Source organism: Lithobates pipiens, unplaced genomic scaffold (genome assembly GCF_037356315.1).
Source record: "Lithobates pipiens isolate NorthernLeopardFrog02 unplaced genomic scaffold, aLitPip1_a1.2 Scaffold_18, whole genome shotgun sequence".
Lineage (NCBI taxonomy): Eukaryota > Metazoa > Chordata > Amphibia > Anura > Ranidae > Lithobates > Lithobates pipiens.
The window spans coordinates 12,749,720-12,771,558 of record NW_027507758.1 but is presented as its reverse complement, the minus strand read 5'-3'; the positions used below and the strand labels follow the sequence as shown (position 1 = coordinate 12,771,558).

At 48.2% G+C, this 21,839-nt stretch overlaps 1 protein-coding gene across 1 annotated transcript in view; it reads left to right on the top strand.

Annotated features, from left to right (window-relative positions):
• KIF6 (kinesin family member 6) overlaps positions 1–21,839 on the top strand; it is a 389,098-nt gene that overhangs the window by 4,309 nt on the left and 362,950 nt on the right. Inside the window, 2 exon segments of the mRNA XM_077485383.1 lie at positions 4,670–4,779; positions 7,000–7,074. Coding sequence (XP_077341509.1) covers positions 4,670–4,779; positions 7,000–7,074 — 185 coding nt within the window.

Here is a 21,839-nt window from a genome sequence, read left to right as displayed (position 1 = left end):
CTGATTGAAACCCCTGGAGGGCATGGGTTGGCACTTAAGGTGTGCACTTTTGGGCATCCTTGATGGGTCTGCACTGATAATGGATGTGCTGATTATAAGATTCCCCCCCCCCCCCCCAATCAGGGGAGCTGATGATCAGCTCTCCTCTACCCGCGCCTTGCCAGTGCAAATGAGGAAAAGCTGATGACTTCCTGGTTATGATGTGACCAGCTGTGATTGGTTACAGCTGATCACATGGTAAAGAACTTACCTCATAGGCTCTTTACCCAGATCGGAGATTCGTGTGTCAGAGCGACGCACCACACTACCGATCGCCACGCTGAGCGCCGCTTATCCTACTAGACATCATAGGACACCCAGTCAGGAGAGCTGTTCCCCGTGTGGCCATCATTCTGCTATAGGCCGGGTGGGAAGTGGTAATCGGATTTGTTTTATACCAGAAAGTAGAAAATATTATGTTTTTTTTTAAATTTTTTTAATAAAAAATATTGCAAAAAAATAAAAACCCAGAAGTGATCAAATATCACCAAAAGAAAGTTCTATTTGTGTGTAATAAAATAATCTAAATTTATTTTGTGTACAGTGCGGCATGACCGCGCAATTACCAGTTAAATTAGCACAGCACTGTATAGAGAAACATGGCCTGGTCACAAAGGGGGTAAAATCTCCAGGAGCTGAAGTGGTTATTTTTTTACGTTCTAGAATCTCCCGCTAAAACTGGAAATCCCCCGGCAGATGTTGTGTTTTATTTACTGTCTATTGCTGGTCTGGTTGCTAAAACACATCTCTCTGTTTATTGGGGTCTTGTCACGTCTTCCTGACAGATTGTAGATATTCCCGGGGATCGGACGCGCCCTCCTAATCCGGGATGTATGGAAATTCAGAATGTAGAGTGACGGGGGTGGGGGAGCAACGCCATCTGTATCGCCCGCAATGTGGGTGGAGCTCTATGATGGATCTAGAGCTGGGCGATTTTCTCAAAAATTAAAATAAAAAAAATCTGCGATTTAAAAAAAAAAAAAAAAAACTCGATTCACGATTCGAATCGAGTTTTTTTTTTTTTTTTTTCGATGGACGAGCTTGGCGATTAGAGCTGGGCGATTTTCTCAAAAAAATAAAATAAATAAAATCTGTGATTTAAAAAAAACTTGATTCACGATTTGAATCGAGTGTTTGTGTTTTTTTTTTTTTTTTGATGGACGCCTCGGCCTCACCTAAAAACTCCTGCCCGCAACACCTCAGGACCGACACGGAGTAAGCGCCGGTCCTGGTGAAAAAAAAATAAAAAATCAAAAAAATCAATTTGGTGGGCGATTAGAGCTGGGCGATTTTCTCAAAAAAAATAAATAAATAAATAAAATCTGTGATTTAAATAAAAAAAAGAAAAACAAAAAAAAACTTGATTCACGATTCGAATCGAGTGTTGTTTTTTATTTTTTATTTTCTTGATGGACGCCTCGGCCTCACCTAAAAACTCCTGCCCGCAACACCTCAGGACCGACACGGAGTAAGCGCCGGTCCTGGTGAAAAAAAAATCAAAAAAATCAATTTGCTGGGCGATTTTCTCAAAAAAAAAAAAAAATAAAATCTGTGATTTAAATAAAAAAAAAAACTTGATTCACGATTTCAAATCGAGTGTTGTTTTTTATTTTTTTATTTTTTTGATGGACGCCTCGGCCTCACCTAAAAACTCCTGCCCGCAGCACCTCAGGACCGACACGGAGTCAGCGCCGGTCCTGGTGAGAAAAAAAAAAATCAAAAAAATCGATTTGCTGGGCGATTAGAGCTGGGCAATTTTCTCAAAAAAAAATAAAAATAAAATCTGTGATTTAAATAATAAAAAAAAAAAAAAAAAAAACTTGATTCACGATTCGAATCGAGTGTTGTTTTTTATTTTTATTTTTTTTGATGGACGCCTCGGCCTCACCTAAAAACTCCTGCCCGCAGCACCTCAGGACCGACACGGAGTCAGCGCCGGTCCTGGTGAGAAAAAAAAAAATCAAAAAAATCGATTTGCTGGGCGATTAGAGCTGGGCAATTTTCTCAAAAAAAAATAAAAATAAAATCTGTGATTTAAATAATAAAAAAAAAAAAAAAAAAACTTGATTCACGATTCGAATCGAGTGTTGTTTTTTATTTTTATTTTTTTTGATGGACGCCTCGGCCTCACCTAAAAACTCCTGCCCGCAACACCTCAGGACCGACACGGAGTCAGCGTCGGTCCTGGTGAAAAAATAAATCTAAAAAAAAAAACGTTTTTCTGAAATTTTGAATCGATTTGACCTCTCAACTCGATTCAAGATTTAAATCGATTTTTTTTTTTTTCCCCCAGCCCTAGATGTATGCACCTGGAATTCACACCCCCCCCCCGGTCTCGGGACTCTGGTGACCCCAAAACTGAGACACGCATCATGGGGGATGGGAATTGTCAGTCTGATTTTGTATTCACCTGCAGCAGGTAAAATAAGTATTGAAGACGTCACCATTTTTCTAGGTAAATCTATTGGTAAAGGTGCTACTGACATGAGATTCTCCCCACATGTCGGTAACAACCCGTCCCACCCATACATACAAAGACACCAAAACCGCTCAGAAATGTTCTGTGTAATAAAATGGGAGGACACAGGAAAAAAAAAGGTCTTATAGACCCCCCCATATAGACCCCAGATGTCTCCATAAAGAGGACCTGTCATCACTTATTTCTATAACAAAGGACATCCAGTGAGGATTGCGGAGCCCCCGCCGGGCCTATAGGAGAATGACAGCGGGGTGGGGGTTCCGCAATCCTCACTGGATGTCTTAAGACGTCCAGAAGGATAAGTGGCTCGTGTGCGCCCCCCGGGGGGGGGGAGGGGCACTCAGCGCGGTGGTCAGTAGTGAGGTGCGTCGCTCTGACACACCCCATCTCCGATCCCAGTAAAGAGCCTATGACATAGGCTCTCTACCATGTGATCAGCTGTGTCCAATCAGTCGCAGCTGATCACAGCGTAACCAGAAAGTGCCGGTTATCAGCGTTCCTCTATTCATGCCGACAGGAGAGGAGAGGAGAGGAGAGGAGAGGAGAGGAGAGGAGAGCTGATGAGCAGCTCTCAAGACAGGGGGGTCTGTGCTGATAATCAGCACATTGATTCTCACTGCAGCCCCATCAGCGGATTAGGATGCCAATCAGTGCCCATCAGTAATGCCTGTCAGTGCTGCATATCAGTTCCACCTTTCGGTGCCCATCAGTGCTGCATATCAATGTCCATCAGTGCTGCATATCAGTTCTGCCTTTCAGCGCCTATCAATGCTACATATCAGTTCCGCATATCAGTGCCCACCAGTGCTGCATATGAGTTCCACCTTTCAGTGCTGCCTTTCAGTTCTGCCTTTCAGTGCTGCATATCAGTGCCGATCAGTGCTACATATCAGTTCCGCCTGTCAGTGCCCATCAGTGCTGCATATCAATGCCCCCTGACAGGCGGAACTGATATGCAGCACTGATGGGCACTGAAAGGCAGAACTGATATGCATCACTGATATGCAGAACTGATGGGCACTGAAAGACAGAACTGATATGCAGCACTGATGGGCACTGAAAGGTGGAACTCATATGCAGCATTGATGGGCACTGAAAGGCGAAAGTGATATGCAGCACTGGTGGGCACTGATATGCGGAACTGATATGCAGCACTGATGGGCACTGATATGCGGAACTGATATGCAGCACTGATGGGCACTGATATGCGGAACTGATATGCAGCACTGATGGGCACTGATATGCGGAACTGATATGCAGCACTGATGGGCACTGAAAGGCAGAACTGATATGCAGCATTGATGGGCACTGAAAGGTGGAACTGATATGCAGCACTGATGGGCACTGAAAGGTGGAACTGATATGCAGCACTGATGGGCACTATCGGTGCTGCATATTAGTGCCTCATCAGTGGCCATCAGTGAAGGAGAAAACTTTTATAACAAAAACGAAGAAAAAACTTTTTTTTTAAATTTTCTGTCTTTTTTTTTTTTTTATTTGTTTAGCAAAAAATCAAAACCCCCCCGGAGGTGATCAAATACCACCAAAGTGTTGTATGACCTCACAGTTGTCATTCAGAGTGTGAAAGCTGAAAATTGGCCTGGGCAGGAAGGTGGGGGAGGGAGGGGGACGGGGATGGGGACAGGGGGGGGGGGGAGTTTCTGGTATTTTAGTAGTTATAAAGCTTTGTTTAAAAAACAAAAATAACAAACCTTACCTTTACTTACCTGCTCTGTGTATTTGGTTTTTGCACAGAGCAGCCCCCATCCTCTTCTTCTGGGGCGCCCCAACGGCGCTCCTGGCTCCTCCTCTTTATCAGGTGCCCCCCCCCACTGAAATACTTTTTTTCCCCTGGGGGGCACCCGTGCGGGCTCGCTCCCGAGTCTCGCTGCTGCGTTCATTGACACAGACGATGGGATTCGGCCCCCCGCTCCCCACTCCTGTGTCACCGGATTGGATTGACAGCAGCAGGAGCCAACTGCTATCGGTCTGCCCAATGAGGGGGAGAGACAGCGGCGAGAGCCACTGCGCCTGCGCACATTGCTGGGTGGGATTTGGCACCTCCTCCTATAGTGGGGGAGGGGGGGGGGGGGTTGAGCTGGACACTGTGTGGTTTTTATTGATCTTTTACCTCTTGTTGTCTCTCCTCAGATCTATTCTATCAGCCATGATGACTCCGGAGGCTCCTCACTGGAGATCACCGTTCCCCGGGATCTGGCCGACGGATTTGTTAATAATAAGCGGGAGAATTACAGGTTCAGGTGAGGAATCTTCACTCGTCTGATTTCCTTTTATTTCTGTTATTGGTTCTGATTATTCTTTTGGTATCTGTACTCCTAGCAGCCAATCACAATCCCTTCTCAGTGTCCAAGCACAGTATGGTCAAGGAAAGTAACAATCTGATTGGTTGCCTTGAGAAACCAGCTAAATAAATTCCAACTGTTTCGGATTGTTAAAATGATATATATATATATATTTTTTTTTTTTTTTTTTTTTTTTTTGTTTTTTGTTTTTTGTGTTGTATGGAGTGGAGAGGGATTCGAACCCCTGTCAGGTTTTTTTTTATTTATTTATTTTTTTATGCCTGTTGGGGAGATTCACCCTCCTCCTATTTGTCCTGGTGTCAGTTAGTAAAAGTAAAAAAAAAAATCCCAAATTTTCGGGTTGTCCCAGAACAGGAATAGAGGGAAAATCTTCTAATGGGGACACTAGTTCTGGGGTTCCCTCACTTCGAAGGGATTTCCTCTCACTTCCTGTTTTGCTATGGGACAGGAAGTGAAGGAAATTCTCCACCATCGGACACGGAGGAAGGGGAACCTCCCTCGATCTATCCAAAATGGAAAAAAAAAAAATAATGCCCTTGTTCTACTTTAAATTGATAGTAATGGATATGTTTTCTTTGTTTAACCAGTGCCCCATCATTGGTGTCCAGTGGAAGGAATAGTGCCCCATCATTGGTGTCAGTGGGAGGAATAGTGCCCCACCATTGGTATCAGTGGGAGGAATAGTGCCCCATCATTGGTGGCATTGGGAGAAATAGTGCCCCATCATTGGTGTCACTGGGAGGAATAGTGTGCCCCATCATTGGTGACAGTGGAGGAAGTGTGCCCCATCATTGGTGACAGTGGGAGGAAGTGTGCCCCATCATTGGTGACAGTGGGAGGAAGTGTGCCCTATCATTGGTGTCAGTGGGAGGAATAGTGCCCCATTATTGGTGTCAGTGGGAGGAATAGTGCCCCACCATTGGTGTCAGTGGGAGGAATAATGCCCCACCATTGGTGTCAGTGGGAGGAATAGTGCCCCACCATTGGTGTCAGTGGGAGGAATAGTGCCCCATCATTGGTGTCAGTGGGAGGAATAGTGCCCCATCATTGGAGTCAGTGGGAGGAATAGTGCCCCATCATTGGTGTCAGTGGGAGGAATAATGACCCACCATTGGTGTCAGTGGGAGGAATAGTGCCCCACCATTGGTGTCAGTGGGAGGAATAATGCCCCGCCATTGGTGTCAGTGGGAGGAATAGTGCCCCATCATTGGTGTCAGTGGGAGGAATAGTGCCCCATCATTGGTGTCAGTGGGAGGAATAGTGCCCCATCATTGGTATCAGTGGGAGGAATAGTGCCCCATCATTGGTGTCAGTGGGAGGAATAGTGCCCCAGATAAAGGCCGGCACCGGGCTGCAGTTTGGAGGCCACTGATCTAGATGATGCCCAACGTTTTCCAGACAGGAAATTGTGAGAAGCTCACAGTGTGCGGTGAAATCGGAGGAAGCCGTTCCAGTCCAGGAGAGGATCCGGGTACACCTGTACAAGACTGAAGGGGGGTCGGAGGTCAGATTTAAGGTGGTGTTTTTGCGGTGGAAGTTGGGCGAGGTGTAAATTCTCTTTAGGAGTCATTTCTGTATTTATCTTCCTGATGAGTGATCGCGGTCCCCATAGAAAACCATTTCTCAATCAGCTTCTCGCTGAACGTGTTTAATTTCCTTGTGTTGGTGGAGCGGGCGCTGCGAAAATCTAGCACCAGGCAGCCCCCCGCGCACCTGGCCCCCATCCCCCGCCCAACCCCCACCCTCCCCGTGTTTTCATAATGTGAAATATAAATCCCATATTGATGTCATTTTCACGGAACGGAGTGCATTTTACTGCCCCGGGCCAATCTCCGCCGCCGCGGCTGTGCTGACAATGGCAGTGGGGAGGGCAGTGCCCGGCAACACAGGAGCGCTTTGTTCAGCTCTGCCCGTGTTTTACGAGGTACGGGATGGGCGATTTATCTGGGAAAACATTGGCCGAGTGAATCGCGCGTTGATGAATCGCGCACTGATGAATTGCGTGTTGATGAATTGCGCACTGATGAATTGCGTGTTGATGAATTGCGTGTTGATGAATCGCGCACTGATGAATTGCGTGTTGATGAATTGCGTGTTGATGAATCGCGCGCTGTTTCACAGGCGAGGAGAAATTTCTAATTGTTTGATATTTTGCAGATTTCAAGAGACCTTCGATCAAGACGAGAGGCAAGAAGCCGTATTCGAATGTATCGCCAAGCCGGTAGCAGAGAGGTACGGTGACCACATAGCTTATATGTCTGTATTGTCATGTCTAAGGGGCCAATCACATGGGGGGGGGTTTCACTTTACTGCGGGCCCCATGCAGCTCCGTGGGTTCCCGGCGCGCGGGGGGGGGGGGGGGGGTTGCACAGGTGCCGGCGTCCCATTCGTTTCTATTGGGACACGTGGCTGCATGGACACAGCCGCTGGGTCTTAATATGACATGCGGGTGAGTGTGGGAGCGGGGCCCCCGAGGGCTCCCTGTATGCATTTGGGGACCCCGCAAGCACTCTCCAGGGCTGCTGATAAGGCAGTACAGCCAGCCTTCTTGTTCCAGGCCCCATCAGTTCTAAAGCGGGGGGGGGGGTTCCTTCGAAGCAGGAGGGCCAACTGTACTGCCTTATTGCTTACATCGATCCACCTGTGCCCCCCCCCCCCCCCCCCCGCAGCTCTGCCGGCTTCTACTCTTTGTTCTCCCTCCAGCTGCACTGCAGGGGATCAGTTCTAGTATCTGCACCCCCCCCACCTCCCTTCTGTTTGGGACCCCTGTGTGCCCCCCTTTCACCTGCTGTACTGCATCATTGCTGACCCTGATCCTCTTGCGCTTCCCCCTGCAGCGCTTCTGGATTTGACTCCTCTTCCTCCCTCCAGCTGCGCTGCAGGGGGATCAGTTCTAATATCTTTGCTGTCCAGGACCCCCTGTGTGCCCCTTTCCCACCTGCTGTACTGCCTTTGTGCTGACACCAATCCCCTTGTTCCTCCACCTGCAGCACTGCCGGCTTCTACTCCTCTTTCTCCCTCTGGCTGCCCTGCAGGGGGGTCAGTTCTAGTATCTGCATACCCCCACCCCCATGCTATTTGGAACCCCTGTGTGTCCCCTTCCAACTGCCGTACTGCATCATTGCTGACCCCGATCCTCTGGTGCGTATTCCCTGCAGCTCTGCCGGCTTCTACTCTTCGTTCTCCCTCCAGCTGCACTGCAGGGGGATCAGTTCTAAAATCTTTGCTCCCCTCCCCCCACTCTCTGCTGTCCGGGACCCCTGTGTGCCCCCCTTCCACCTGCTGTACTGCCTTTGTGCTGACACCAATCCTCTTGTTCCTCCACCTGCAGCGCTCCCGGTTCTACTCCTCTTTCTCCCTCTGCCTGCACTGCAGGGGGATCAGTTTTAGTATCTGCACACCTCCCTGCTGTTTGGGACCCCTGTGTGACCCCCTTCCAACTGCTATACTGCATCATTGCTAATCCTGATCCGCTTATGCTTCCCCCCCCCCCCCCCCCCCCGCAGTGCTGCCGGATTTTACTCCTCTTTCTCCCTTTGACTGTGCTGAAGGGGGATCAGTTCTAGTATCTGCACACCCCCCCACCTCCCTGCTGTCTGGGACCCCTGTGTGCTCCCCTTCCACCTGCTGTCCAGGCCCTCTTATTTACCCCTTTCCCCCCACAGTCATGCTGGCTTCCCCCCTCTCCTCTCCTGTCGGCAGCTGCTGATGGCACACAGGGAGTCATTTCAGGATGGAAAGTGGGGGAAGGGGCCAGCAAATTTATCATATTTACTGGCCCGGGCCCCATCAGTTCAAAAGGGCAGCCTGGACCCCTGCACAACTGTGCTGCCTTATTGCTGAGATGATCCTCTTGTGCCTCCCCTTGCAGCCGCGCCGACTTTTACTCCTCTTTCTCCCTCTGGCTACACTGCAGAAGAATAGGTTCTAGTATCTTGGCTCCCCCGCCCCCCTGCTGTCCGGGACCCCTGTGTGCCCCCCTTCCACCTGCTGTACTGCATAATTGCTGACCCCGATCCTCTTGTGCCTCCCCCTGCAGTGCTGCTGGATTTTACTCCTTTTTCTCCCTCTGGCTGCTCTGCAGGGGGATCAGTTCTTCAGTTCTAGTATCTGCACCCCCCCCTGCTGTCTGGGACCCCTGTGTGCCCCCCTTTCACCTGCTGTCCAGGCCCTCTTATTCGCCCCTTTCCCCCACAGCCATGCTGGCTTCCCTGCTCTCCTCTCCAATCGGCAGCTGCTGATGGCATGCAGGGGGGTCATTTCAGGATGGAAAACGGGGGGAAGTGGCCAGCAAATAAGTCCTATTTACTGGCCCGGGCCCCATGAGTTCAAAAGAGGAGCCTGGACCCCTGCCGAGCAGGATGGCCGACTGTGCTGCCTTTGTGCTGCCACCGAATCTCTTGTGCCTCCCCTTGCAGCCGTGCCGACTTCTACTCCTCTTTCTCCCTCTGGCTACACTGCAGAAGGATAGGTTCTAGTATCTTCGTGCCCCCACCCCCTGCTGTCCGGGACCCCTGTGTGCCTCCCTTTCACCTGCTGTCCAAACCGTTTGAAATGGTGATCATAGTACAGATAAACACATACAACTTGCAAGTGAAAAGTCGTCCAACATGTAAGCAGAGGGATCGTCTGAACCTGGGCAAACACATAATGAGCATTACTTCATCAGATGCAATTTTTGGGGTAAGCCCAAGACGAGTGAAACCGACAGAAGGGGATATAATGGGGAGGGGTGGAAAGGGAATTGGGGAAGGGGAGCAAGGGTCCCTCAATAATCTACCCAGAACACCCCAAGGTGTAGGGCCAAGGGGACAGAGGGTGGTACACAAGCATGGACCCCGCTAACACGACGTCCAGGGAAGCCCCAACCCTTATCGTATTTCCATGGACAGCGTTTATATAGGTGAGATTATACATAGGAAGATCAGCATCAATCATGGCCCCCAGGACGACACCACAGAGGGGTCCGCCAAGGTCCAACTCGGCTGTATTTCTTTCTTCGCATAGTATAAGAGAGAAGATATCAACAATTCCATGTGATGGGACCATTGGTTGTCTTCATTAATGCCAAGCAATGCCAATTCTGATAAAATGGGTAACAACTTCCCGGTTCCCGCCAAATCACGTATCTCCTCCGTCATTGATCTCCAAGTGGTTGTACCGGGGTGATGCCTTTTCTTACAGCCGGTGGTCTGATCTCTACTGTAAAAGCAATCAGAGCGACTAACTAACCCCTTGATTGCTATTACAAGCCGCTCTCCCGTCCCACCGGGAGACGTGAGCGACCAGCCGGCAATTCCGCCGGCTAGTTGGACACCCAAACAAAGCCGGGATCGCCTTTGATCCACTCTCCGCTTTGGTAAACCTGGTGTGTCCTAATGATTCCAGCCTGGGTTCACACAGGAGCAGTGTGGGAATCTCACAACATTCCTGTTCAAATAGCATGCGATTCTTTGCAGTGTGATTTGCACCCATTCATTTTGTATGGCGGCAAACCGCACAGCAAAGTATCGGTTTTCAGTATCGGGAGCATTTTCACAAGTATGAGTACTCGTAAAAACAAAAAAAAAATACTCTGTATCTTTGCATGCCTAGTACAGTAAAACCTTGGATTGCGAGTAACACGGTTTATGAGCGTTTCGCAATATGAGCTGTTTTTTTGTTTCTTTTTAAAATTCTGATTCGGTTTGCAAGCGTTGTCTTGCAAGACTAGCAGGATTGAAGCCTCTGGGGGTGTGCAGTACCACATTTGGCCAGAGGTGTGGGGGGGGGGGCGCAGGTCTCGCTCAAACACACTCGGAGTTTCTGAGCGTCTTCGAGCTCCTCCGAGTGTCTTCGGTGCCCCCCAACCTCTGGCCACATGAGGTACTGCATGGACGAGCAGTGGCTGTGGAACAAATTATCTGAGATTCCATTGATTCCTATGGGGAAACTTGCTTTGGATTACAAGCATTCTTATGGAACGGATTATGCTCGTAATCCAAGGTATCACTGTACTTGCCTGTACTTGCCTATTTCCAGCCCACACCGATCCGGTCATGGGATCTCCCCTGTGTCAGCCAGTGGCAGCTGCAAGGGAGAGGAGGGAGCACTCGACAATGGTTGGAACGTCTGAGAGCTGTCACCCATTGGCTCCCATGGACCATCAGGTGTCTGTGCTCCCTCCTCTCCCCTGTACCTGCCGGTAGTTGACCAGGGAATGCCGGATCACGTGATCGGACAGAAAATAGGTAAGTATATACATGATTTCCTGCATAGGTTTTAAGTGGGGGGAGGGAGCATTTTTAAGATTGGTTAGCGATATCCCAGAATTCTAATTTAAAGGGTAACTCTACTTTCATGGAGAAAAAAAATTGCGAATGGGGGGTGGGGGTGGGATAAAAACCGCGTATACAATTGCGATATAAGTCATATTGTAATTGAATGTTGTTAAAAATTTCCTTTCCTTTTTCAGTCTGCAGTGGTGAAATTTTCTGTAAAATGCAATATGGCCACCTGGAGGCGCTCTGTACACAGATGGCATACAGAATGCCCCCCAGAAATGTAATTTCCTGCTCGTGTGATTGGCTGACTGATTCTCCCAGAAGTCTGCCTAAGATACAAGTCAGGTTTAAGGCATCCCCTGCAACACAAGTGTCATTTTTGGTGAGATACTCTCAAAGCAGTGGCGGCCAGTGGACATTTCTTTTGGTGGGGGGCGGCAAACAGTATGCCAAGCCCCCCATCGGTCGATAGGTAGCACTTACTCCATCACCGGCGGCTTCCCCTGCTCAGCAGCAACCTCTTGTTATTCTGATCATGACGGCGGCTTCCCTTTCCCCCCCCTCATCCTCTGCGGCAAATCAGGAGTCTTCTCTTTTTGGACAATTGGAAAAAACTGGTCTCACAACTTCTTCTGATTGGCCGGATTGAGAATCAGTGTTTCAGCAGCAAATAATCATTTGCTGTTGTAACACACCTGGGTGGGCTCCGATGCAATGCTCTGTGTGACCCGAGCCCAACCTATTAGAGCCTATGGCTCTAATCGGGTGCTTTAAAGAAAAAACCCAGTCGCTGTAATTCATGACGTCCTGAAAGGGGCCGGACGCATGAATGGTGGGGTGGCCATGGCGGCCATGGATAGATTCATGCTATGCATGGAACTATCCATTATGCATATAAGGGGTGGCAAGGAGAGAGGGGGCGGCATCCCTAATGGACAGACCACCAGTGTCTCAAATGGAAATCACATCTAAATGGATACAGACACTGCCACTTTCCTCATTTAGAGCCCTGCAGGTGCAGCATTTGATTGATAAGTATAAAATCACTCCCATTCACTTTGCACCAACAGCTATTTCTTCAGAGTAACAAAAGGTAGTAATCTGCTATAAAGTTGTTATAATCCCTGCAATATACAGAGATCACCCAGAGGGGGGAGGAGGGGTTCCCAACAAAGTGGAGTTACTCTTTAAGTAGGAATGCACCAATACCTTTTTTACAATGAATACGAGTACCAATCATTTTTTATTTTTTTTGTTATAGTACTCGCCGATACCAATTACCAATACCTACCGCAACTGTTTTGTTTTAATTTCAGCTGTCAGCAATGGTACAAAGCATTAAAAAGTTATTTACAAATGAAATAAAAAATTTTTTTTTTCAATTTAGAGCTTTTTCAATGTGAAATATATAAATATATAAATATATATATATATATATATATATATATATATATATATATATATATATATATATATATATATGTGTAAAAATATTCACTAACAAGGCAAACAAGAAAAAAGTTTTAATTGTTTCTAAAATAGACGTGAAAAAAAGAAAAAAGCAGGAAAATAATAATTAAATGGAGGAGAATAGAGAGTTATTTAAAGTGGTTGTAAACCCTTACAAACCACTTTGAGCTACAGGTAAGCCTAGATTAAGGCTTACCTGTAGGTCCAAGAAATATCTCCTAAACCTACACGGTTTAGGAGATATTTGCCGAAAGACAGGCACCGCTGTCTACAGCGCATGCGCCGTAGACTGTGGCGCGCAGGTGCACTGAGTGCGCCGCTGTCAACGGCGATATGCTGCGAGTGGCGGCTTCCATGCGTATGCGCGGGAGTGACGTCATTGCGGCTTCGTCGAATGACAGCGGCGGAGCAGCGAGACCCACCGAGAAGATGGAAGCTCCAGATTACAGGGGACAGCGGTGACATCGCTGGCTCCTGTGTCAGGTAAGTGACACATAATGGACTACTATGTAATGCATAGTAGTCCATTATGCTTTACCTTTGCAGGGAACCAAAGAGGAAGTAAACCCATCAGGGTTTACTTCCTCTTTAAGGCTGATTTGAGTAAATTAAGGGTTATTAAGGGGTTAAACAGAGGAACATTTGTTCATCCCTTTTGATCTGCAGATGAAGAAATGGAAAGATACAAAAAGAAACAATGTTTCTTTTTTATTTTAGTGTTTCAGGGCTGAGCAACATGGCTGCTTTTTTTTTTTTTTTGACAGCTCAAATTTGGACTTCGGTTTTTTTTTTTTTTTTAGCATAAAGTTTATTTTTAACAGTCAGAAAGACAATAGATCACGGTGCAAAAACATTCAGACATATTCATTTGACAGTAGTATATGTTTTGTGGCAGATTTAATACAATCCTTATAGCAATCATTTGGGTTGCAGTCAGGGGTGGACTGAGAACTCATGGGGCCCCCGGGCAATAGGAGATTATGGGGTCCCCAGGCAATCAGAAATTATGTGGCCACACAGTGTATACACACACACACACACACACACACACACACACACACACACACTATACACAGACATGTTTCTATTGGCTGAGAAGGTACTGGAGAGGTGGGGCAGCTATAATCTCTGGATTTTTAGACCAAAAGGATGTTGGTAAGGGACATTTCAGAGACAGATGTAAAAAAAAAAACACAGATTTTTACATACTGCTCCTGGTTTTACTGAGGCTGGCAACCCTGATGGGGCCCCCTAGATGGCAGTGCCCGAGTGCCCAAATGGTCAGACTGCCCCTGGTTGCAGTTAACATCTTACAGTTGTAGAATTACATTGAAGTGTCCCGGAGATGGGGGGGGGGGGGGGGGGGCTGTGACAGGTGAGTCCTGCAGGATCAATCACATCTTTTATTACCTATCTACCAGAGAGAAGTGAACGGTAATTGGTTTCAAGTGGACATGGGGGATAAGGGGCTGCCGGTCCCTACTCTAGGGTCAGTTCCCACACCTTTACCCAGGGTGCCCAGATTTTATAGATTTTTTTTTTTTTTCGGGCAATTTCTTCCTAAATAAGTTAATTTATAGAGAGGTAGGGCAGTATTTATTGGGGACATCCAAAGTTGCCTATCGGGGTGGGGGGTTGAGTTTGATTCCATCTTAGAAGAATTGCCTTTCTAGCATAGAAAGACGTGTAGAAGACAAATCATTTTTTAATTTAAAGGGCCCTCAAGGAAGTCACAGATACCTAACAGAAGAGGAATAGGACTGTATGGGACCTTTATTTGCCCTATAGAGTTCATATCCTCGAGGATTACCGCAACCCTATCTTTAAGTGCTACTCATTCTCCAGTCAGTTCCCTATATACAGGTCCCTGGGACAGAACATGACTCCTTATGTCTGGGACTGTGACAGGTTCTCATTAGTGACATCACATTTCTCGCCTCCCTCCAGAATATCATTTAGTGGCCGGTGTGGAATTTATTCCAGAGAAAAGATTTTTATTTTATTTTTTTTTATGTTCTTGTCTCATGTGGTTCATCACTATTATTACCCGTCCCGGATTTCTGTCTGCTGTGTTGTGCAATCCCTGAAGCTGCGAGGCCGCCGTTCTTCTCCGTGTTGTTTTCCCGTTCTCTGGGACTTGACACGGGGATCAGGAATAAAAAAAAAAAACACTCAAAGCCAAAGTAAATGTGTGGATGAGGATGCCACTGAAAACGAGTCTATCACGGCTATTAAAGAGAACCTGTCACAAGTGTATACATTACAGCGGTTTTTCTCAGCCATGGTGCGGTTTGGGTCCTCCCGGGGCGCCACAAGCACCGGACCCAGTTTTTGTCTTGGATCAGCATCGTGATTTGCTATGGTACAGAGGTGCCAGTCACCATAACAGTCAATGATGGTCTGGGGCCAGGATGCACTGCCCCATCGGCTGCTCTAGTGATGGCGTCACTATGGCAATGCATGACCCTAAATCAAGCCAAGTGGGGGTCTGATGTGAAGAGAAGACAGTGAGAGGGTGTTTGGGGGGGCGGCGGGGGGGGGGGGGTTGTATGAGTGAGTGGATTCTGATGTGATGGGGCAAGTTTGATGTCATGGGGGCTTTCATTTTTGTAATGGAGGACCTCTGATGTAATAGAGAATCTCTGACATGATGGAGGGACTGTTAAAGATGGGGGGGCTCTGTTATAATGGGGGCTTCTGATGTGAGCTAAGCTATGATTAAGCACCCTACAGTGGTGTGAAACACGTCAAATTTTTGTCCTTGTGCTCCTGATGTCTCTGTAGACGTATGGATTTTACCGTCTTTAAGAAAAGTTGTTACAGCGGAGTGCGGCCGTCCAGCTTTTTCTTCAACGGCTTCTGATGTGATGTTGGAACCTTTGATGTGGGGGGGGGGACTTGTGATGAGATGGGGGACCTCTGATGTGATCAGGGAAGTAATATGGGGCTTCTGATGTGATTGGGGGACCTTGTATGTGATGGGGGGGCCTCTGATGTGATCTGGTGTCTATGATGTGATAGGTGGCTATGGTGCAAAGGAGGGGGCTTTGATTTGATGAGGGAACCTTCTGATGTGAAGGGGGGGGGGCTAGGATGTGATGGGGGACCTCTGATGTGAAGGGGGCCTATTATATGATGGGGGGGAACCTCTAATGTGATGGTGGGACCCTTGATATGTTGGAGGGGGGGTTAATATATATAGGATGGGGCTTCTGATGTGATGGGGGGCCTATGATGTAAAGGAGGGGGCTGTGATGTTATGGGGGACCCATTATATAAAGTAGGGGGCCTCTGATGTAATGGGTGGACCTCTGATGTGATGGGGGGTCTCTGATGTAATGGGGAGGACCTCTGATGTGATAAGGGGGCTCTAATGTAGTGTGGGGACCTCTGATGTGATGGGGGACCTATTATATAAAGTAGGGGGCCTCTGATGTAATGGAGGGGGTCTGATCTGATAGGGGGGTCTCTAATGTAATGGGGGACCTCTGATGTGTTAGGGGGACCTATTATATAAAGTAAGGGGCCTCTGATGTGATGGGGGGCCTCTGATGTAATGGAGGGGCTGTGATCTGATAGGGGGGTCTCTAATGTAATGGGGGACCTCTGATGTGTTAGGGGGACCTATTATATAAAGTAAGGGGCCTCTGATGTGATAGGAGGGGCTCTGAGGAGATAGGGGGACCTCTGATGCGTTAGGGGGACCTATTATATAAAGTAAGGGGCCTCTGATGTGATAGGAGGGGCTCTGAGGAGATAGGGGGACCTCTGATGCGTTAGGGGGACCTATTATATAAAGTAAGGGGCCTCTGATGTGATAGGAGGGGCTCTGAGGAGATAGGGGGACCTCTGATGCGTTAGGGGGACCTATTATATAAAGTAGGGGGGCCTCTGATGTGATGGGGGCCTCTTATGTAATGCAGGGGCTCTGATCTGATAGGGGGGGTCTCTAATTTAATGGGGGGACCTCCTGATGTGTTAGGGGACCTATTATATAAAGTAGGGGGGGGCTCTTATGTGATAGGGGGGCCTCTGATGTGTTCATTTCTTCAAGTCAGTTATGTGCATTGTCCCAGACTCAGGTTTCCCATTGATGGGCAACATTTACATTTCTTTTACATATTAGACTGGGGGGGGGGCTCAGAATTTTTCAGTTGTTACAGACCCCCCTCCCCCCATCCCAACCCAGCTGCAAAGGCCGCAGTATGGGGGTATACACATGCTATCGTCATGAGGTGGCAGAATGATCCCCTCCATCGCGTTTGGCGGGCCATCCCACAACAGCAGGGCGTGGTGCGGGCTTTCAGGGGTTAAAGCAGGTGGTGAGGCATTGACATAACACCCCCTCCCTGTCTGTCAGATGCCTCTGAAAAGGGATCTACTGTGGTCAGTCCTTAGAGATTAAATGAGCCCTAATAGGTGCTTAGTGTTATTACATCTCACAGTTATTGTTGCTTATTATGGGATGTCAGCATTCCTCCGGCGCGGGGCGCACAACTGTAGTATTACACCCAGCAGCTTGTCCGGGGCTGACTGCGATCCGGCTGTGCAGAGCTCGGGGTGCACAATGTCCCCGGACAGCGCGGTCCTCCTCATCTCTTCCTGGAACTCCTCCGTCCTCGGGGTGATCGATCTCTGTACACGGCGAATGAGCTCTCCACTCCCCCAACGTCTCTCGTTATCAGTGAGGGGTCCTAAAGGATGTGTGTGTTATTATCTTCTCTAGGGACCATCCACACCGCTCCACTCCAGTGCATTCTGTTCAAGTGGTTGTAAACTGCAGACATGAAATATGAACAAAGCATATCCCTCTATAGTGTGTACTTGTCTCATTCCAGAGCACTAAGTGTCATTTCTATCAGCTGCCTCCTTCCTCCGCTATCAGCATGAATCACTTCTGACAAGTTTCCCTGACACCAAGAGATAAAAGGTGACAGGGGAGGGAGCTCCAGCACACAACCTGTGATCGACAGCCTCAGCTCTGCTCCTGTGTGCTGTGTGAAGGGGGGGGGGGGAGGCGGGGTGTCCTCCTTCCCTTCCCTCCACTCAGCTCTTGGAGCTCTCCTGATTCAGCTCTACAGAGTGTAATTTCAGCTCCCCACCCCCTGCCTTCTTAAAGCTCAGACAAGCTTTATATATTATGGACTTTGAACTGATGTAGAGAAGAGATGGCTGCAGATAAACAGGTACAACTTATGTAGGAGGATTTGTTTCATTTTTGTGTCTCTCCTGAGGCCGGCCACTTCGCTGGGGATATGGAGGATTTACATTCACTTTAACCACTTCAATACCGGACACTGTCACCCCCCTTCCTGCCCAGGCCAATTTTCAGCTTTCAGCACTGTCACACTTTGAATGACAATTGCGCTACACTGTACTCCTATGACATTTGTATCATTTTTTTTTCACACACAAAGTTTTCTTTGAGTGGTATTTTATCACCTTTTGGGTTTTTTATTTTTTGCTAAACAAATAAAAAAAACGAAAATGTAAAAAAAAAAAACAAACAAACAAAAAAAAATTGTTTCTCTTCATTTCTTTTATAACATTTTGTAAATATGTAAGTTTTGTCCTTCACTGATGGGGCCGCACTCATGGTCCACACTGATGGGCATTGTTGGGACTGATGGGGCCGCACTGATGGGCATTGTTGAGACTGATGGGGCCGCACTCATGGTCCACACTGATGGGCATTGTTGGGCCGCACTAATGGGGCCGCACTCATGGTCCACACTAATGGGCACTGATGGCCATTGTTGGACCGCACTGATGGGGCCGCACTCGTGGTCCACACTAATGGGCACTGGTGGGCGCACTGATTGGCACTTATAGGCAGCACTGATGAGCTGCACCGACTGACCACACTAATGGGCACTGTTGGTACCACAGTGACATTGGGGTGGAGGGGATTTGTGTTGAAAGGGGGAATTTGGGGTGAGGCGGGGGTAAGTATTAATCTAGAAGGGAAAATTTGGTGGGGGGGTGTGGTGCTTAGAGTGATGATTTATGGGGAGGTGTGTTGGGAGGGGGGAAGAAGATTTTTGCTAGGAGGGGGGATTCAGGGGGAACTTGTGGTGGGAGGGGGGATTTGAAGTCGGGGGATGCGTACTAGGAGGGGTAATTTTACTTGTAGAGGCTTGTTCTAGAAGAGGTAATGTAGTGAAAGGGAGAGGAGACTTGTGGTAGGAGGGGAAACTTTTATTGGGGTGGGGCGAATTTGTTCTAGGAGGAGACTTGGAGTGCGGTGGGGGGGGGATGTGTACTTGGAGGGGAAACTTGAGGGGTAGAGGATTTCTGCTAGAAGGGGGGATTTTGTGTGTGTGTGTGTGGGGAGGGGGGGGCGTTGTGCTAGAAGAGGTGATATGGTTAAAGGGAGGGGGGGAGGAATTGTGCTAGGAAGTGAAGTTTGGAGGGGGGGGGGGAGGGTAAGCATGCAGATTAGTGCTCTGTGTTTTTTGCTGGCACACAATACTCCTACATCCTGTGGGGGGGGGGGTGCAGTTTGGAATGCTCCCCCCGGGCTCTAGGTGACCTTGTCCCGGCACTGGCTGTGATACCACGCGGTTCTGTCCTTTTAAGGGTTAATCCTTGGCTTCCATCATAGCGCTCTCCATAATGAAGTGTTTGGTGGGGACACGGGTTGTTGCCGAGGCCGGGAAGTGATTCACCGTATCCGCGGACTTTCTATATAAATACCAGAGAGGAGAATTTCCATCCCGGCATATTTTATACGGATTTCTTTCTCCTCCGCTCCCAAGTGACAGACGGGAGACGGGGAGGTTTTCCCATCTCTGCATTATTAGAAATGTCTTCTGACTCGGTCTCACTTTATTCGCAGACAGTTGCCCGCTGCGCGGATCGCTTCGGTGGGGTGCCCTTTTCCGTCTTTGCGCTGCTGCAAAGTTTTCGGCGGCCATATTGAATGTTTTTATTACTGAATATTCAGCTCACTCATCTGACACCTTGAAGTCGGCTGGCGCTTCACAACGCTCGCTGCCGCTATACAGGATGCGCTTCATCTGGACTTGTTCAGAGAAACATTCAGAGCGCACGCCGGGCCTATTTATGATGCTGCAAAGTTACACAGCTTTTTTTTTGTCTTTTAACCCCTTTCTGCCTACCCCAATGTCCCTTTAACCCCTTCCATTACCGGGCACTTTCACCCGCTTCCTGCCCAGGTGCCAATTTTCAGCGCTGTCGCACTTTGAATGACAATTGAGCAGTCATACAACACTGTACCCAAATAGCTTTTATAAAATGTTCCCACTAATAGAGCTTTCTTTTGGTGGTATTCGATCACCACTGGTTTTATTTTTTATTTTTGGCTAAACAAATAAAATAGGCCGAAAATTTTGAAGAAAAAAAAAAAAAAAAAGTTTTTCTTCGTTTCTGTTATAAAAGTTTGTAAATAAGTTGTGCTGATTGGCGCTGATGAGGCTGCACTGATGTGGCGCTGATGAGCCTGCACTGTGGCACTGATGAGGCTGCAGTGACGGGGCGCTGATGAGGCTGCAGTGACGGGGCGCTGATGAGGCTGCAGTGACGGGGCGCTGATGAGGCTGCAGTGACGGGGCGCTGATTAGGCTGCAGTGACGGGGCGCTGATGAGGCTGCAGTGACGGGGCGCTGATGAGGCTGCAGTGACGGGACGCTGATGAGGCTGCAGTGACGGGGCGCTGATGAGGCTGCAGTGACGGGGCGCTGATGAGGCTGCAGTGACGGGGCGCTGATGAGGCTGCAGTGACGGGGCGCTGATGAGGCTGCAGTGACGGGGCGCTGATGAGGCTGCAGTGACGGGGCGCTGATGAGGCTGCAGTGACGGGGCGCTGATGAGGCTGCAGTGACGGGGGGCGGATGAGGCTGCAGTGACGGGGCGCTGATGAGGCTGCAGTGACGTGGCGCTGATGAGGCTGCAGTGACGGGGCGCTGATGAGGCTGCAGTGACGGGGCGCTGATGAGGCTGCAGTGACGTGGCGCTGATGAGGCTGCAGTGCCGTGGCGCTGATGAGGCTGCAGTGATGGGGCGCTGATGAGGCTGCAGTGCGGTGGCACCGATGAGGCTGCAGTGACGGGCACTGATGAGGCTGCACTGATGGGACTGATGAGGCTGAACTGAGGTGTCACGGATGGACACTGATAAGGCGGCACTGTTGAGGTGGCACTGATAAGGCACCAATATTCAGCACTGATAGGCGGGACTGATATGCAGCACTGATTGGCACTAATAAGCGGCACTGATAGATGGCAATGATGGGCACTGATAAGCAGCATTGATGAGGAGGCACTGACAGGCATTACTAATAGGCACTGACTGAAATCCCTGGTGGGCACTTGTGGGCATCCTTGATGGGTTTACACTGATAATCTGTGTGCTGATTATCAGCGGAGACTCCCCTGTCAGCTGATAGGCTCTTCTCTACCCACTCCTTGTCAGCGTGAATAGAGGAAAAGTCGATAAACGGAACTTCCTGGTTATAATGTGACCAGCTGTGATTGGACACAGCTGATCACATGGTAAAGAGCCTACAGCATAGGCTCATTATTGAGACCGGAGTTTAGGTGTGTCAGAGTGACGCAACGCACTACCGATCACTGCTCATCCTCGGGGGTCTCACGGGAGCATCTTATACTGCTTGACGTCACCAACCAGGATAACTGATCCCCTGCCCGGCCCTCATTCTGCTATAGGCGGGATGTAGGTAATCGGTTCCCACCCAGGCCAGTTCTGACATCTCTCCTACATGTAAAAATCTGTATTGCTAGATAATGACTTAGAACCACCAAGCAATATACATATATTAAGCAGAGACCACAGAGAATAAAATGATAGGTGTTTCAACTTTTTTAGGTCACACAATATTTGCGCATTTCAAACACAATTTGTATAAAATACATTTTAATGAATTTCATTGCATACAAACACTATATAATACCCAATTTTTTTGTTGATGCCGGTGGAACCGCGCCAAACGAAGGTACCTAAAAATCTATTGGCAACACTTTAGAAGCCTTTACAGGTAACCAGTTTAGAGTGGCACAAAAAAAAACTAAACTAAAAGTATTGCTTTCTCTCTGACGCTCACATGCGTGGTGCGATCACCGTTTACATATGTGTGCGTTTACACTTAAGCACAGGGGAAGGGGGCCCTTTACTTTTTTTTTTTTTTTTTTTTTTTATTATTTTTATTCTTTTTATTCTTTATTTTATTGAAAACTTTATATATATAATTATTATTTTTATTCTTTATTTTATTCAAAACTTTAT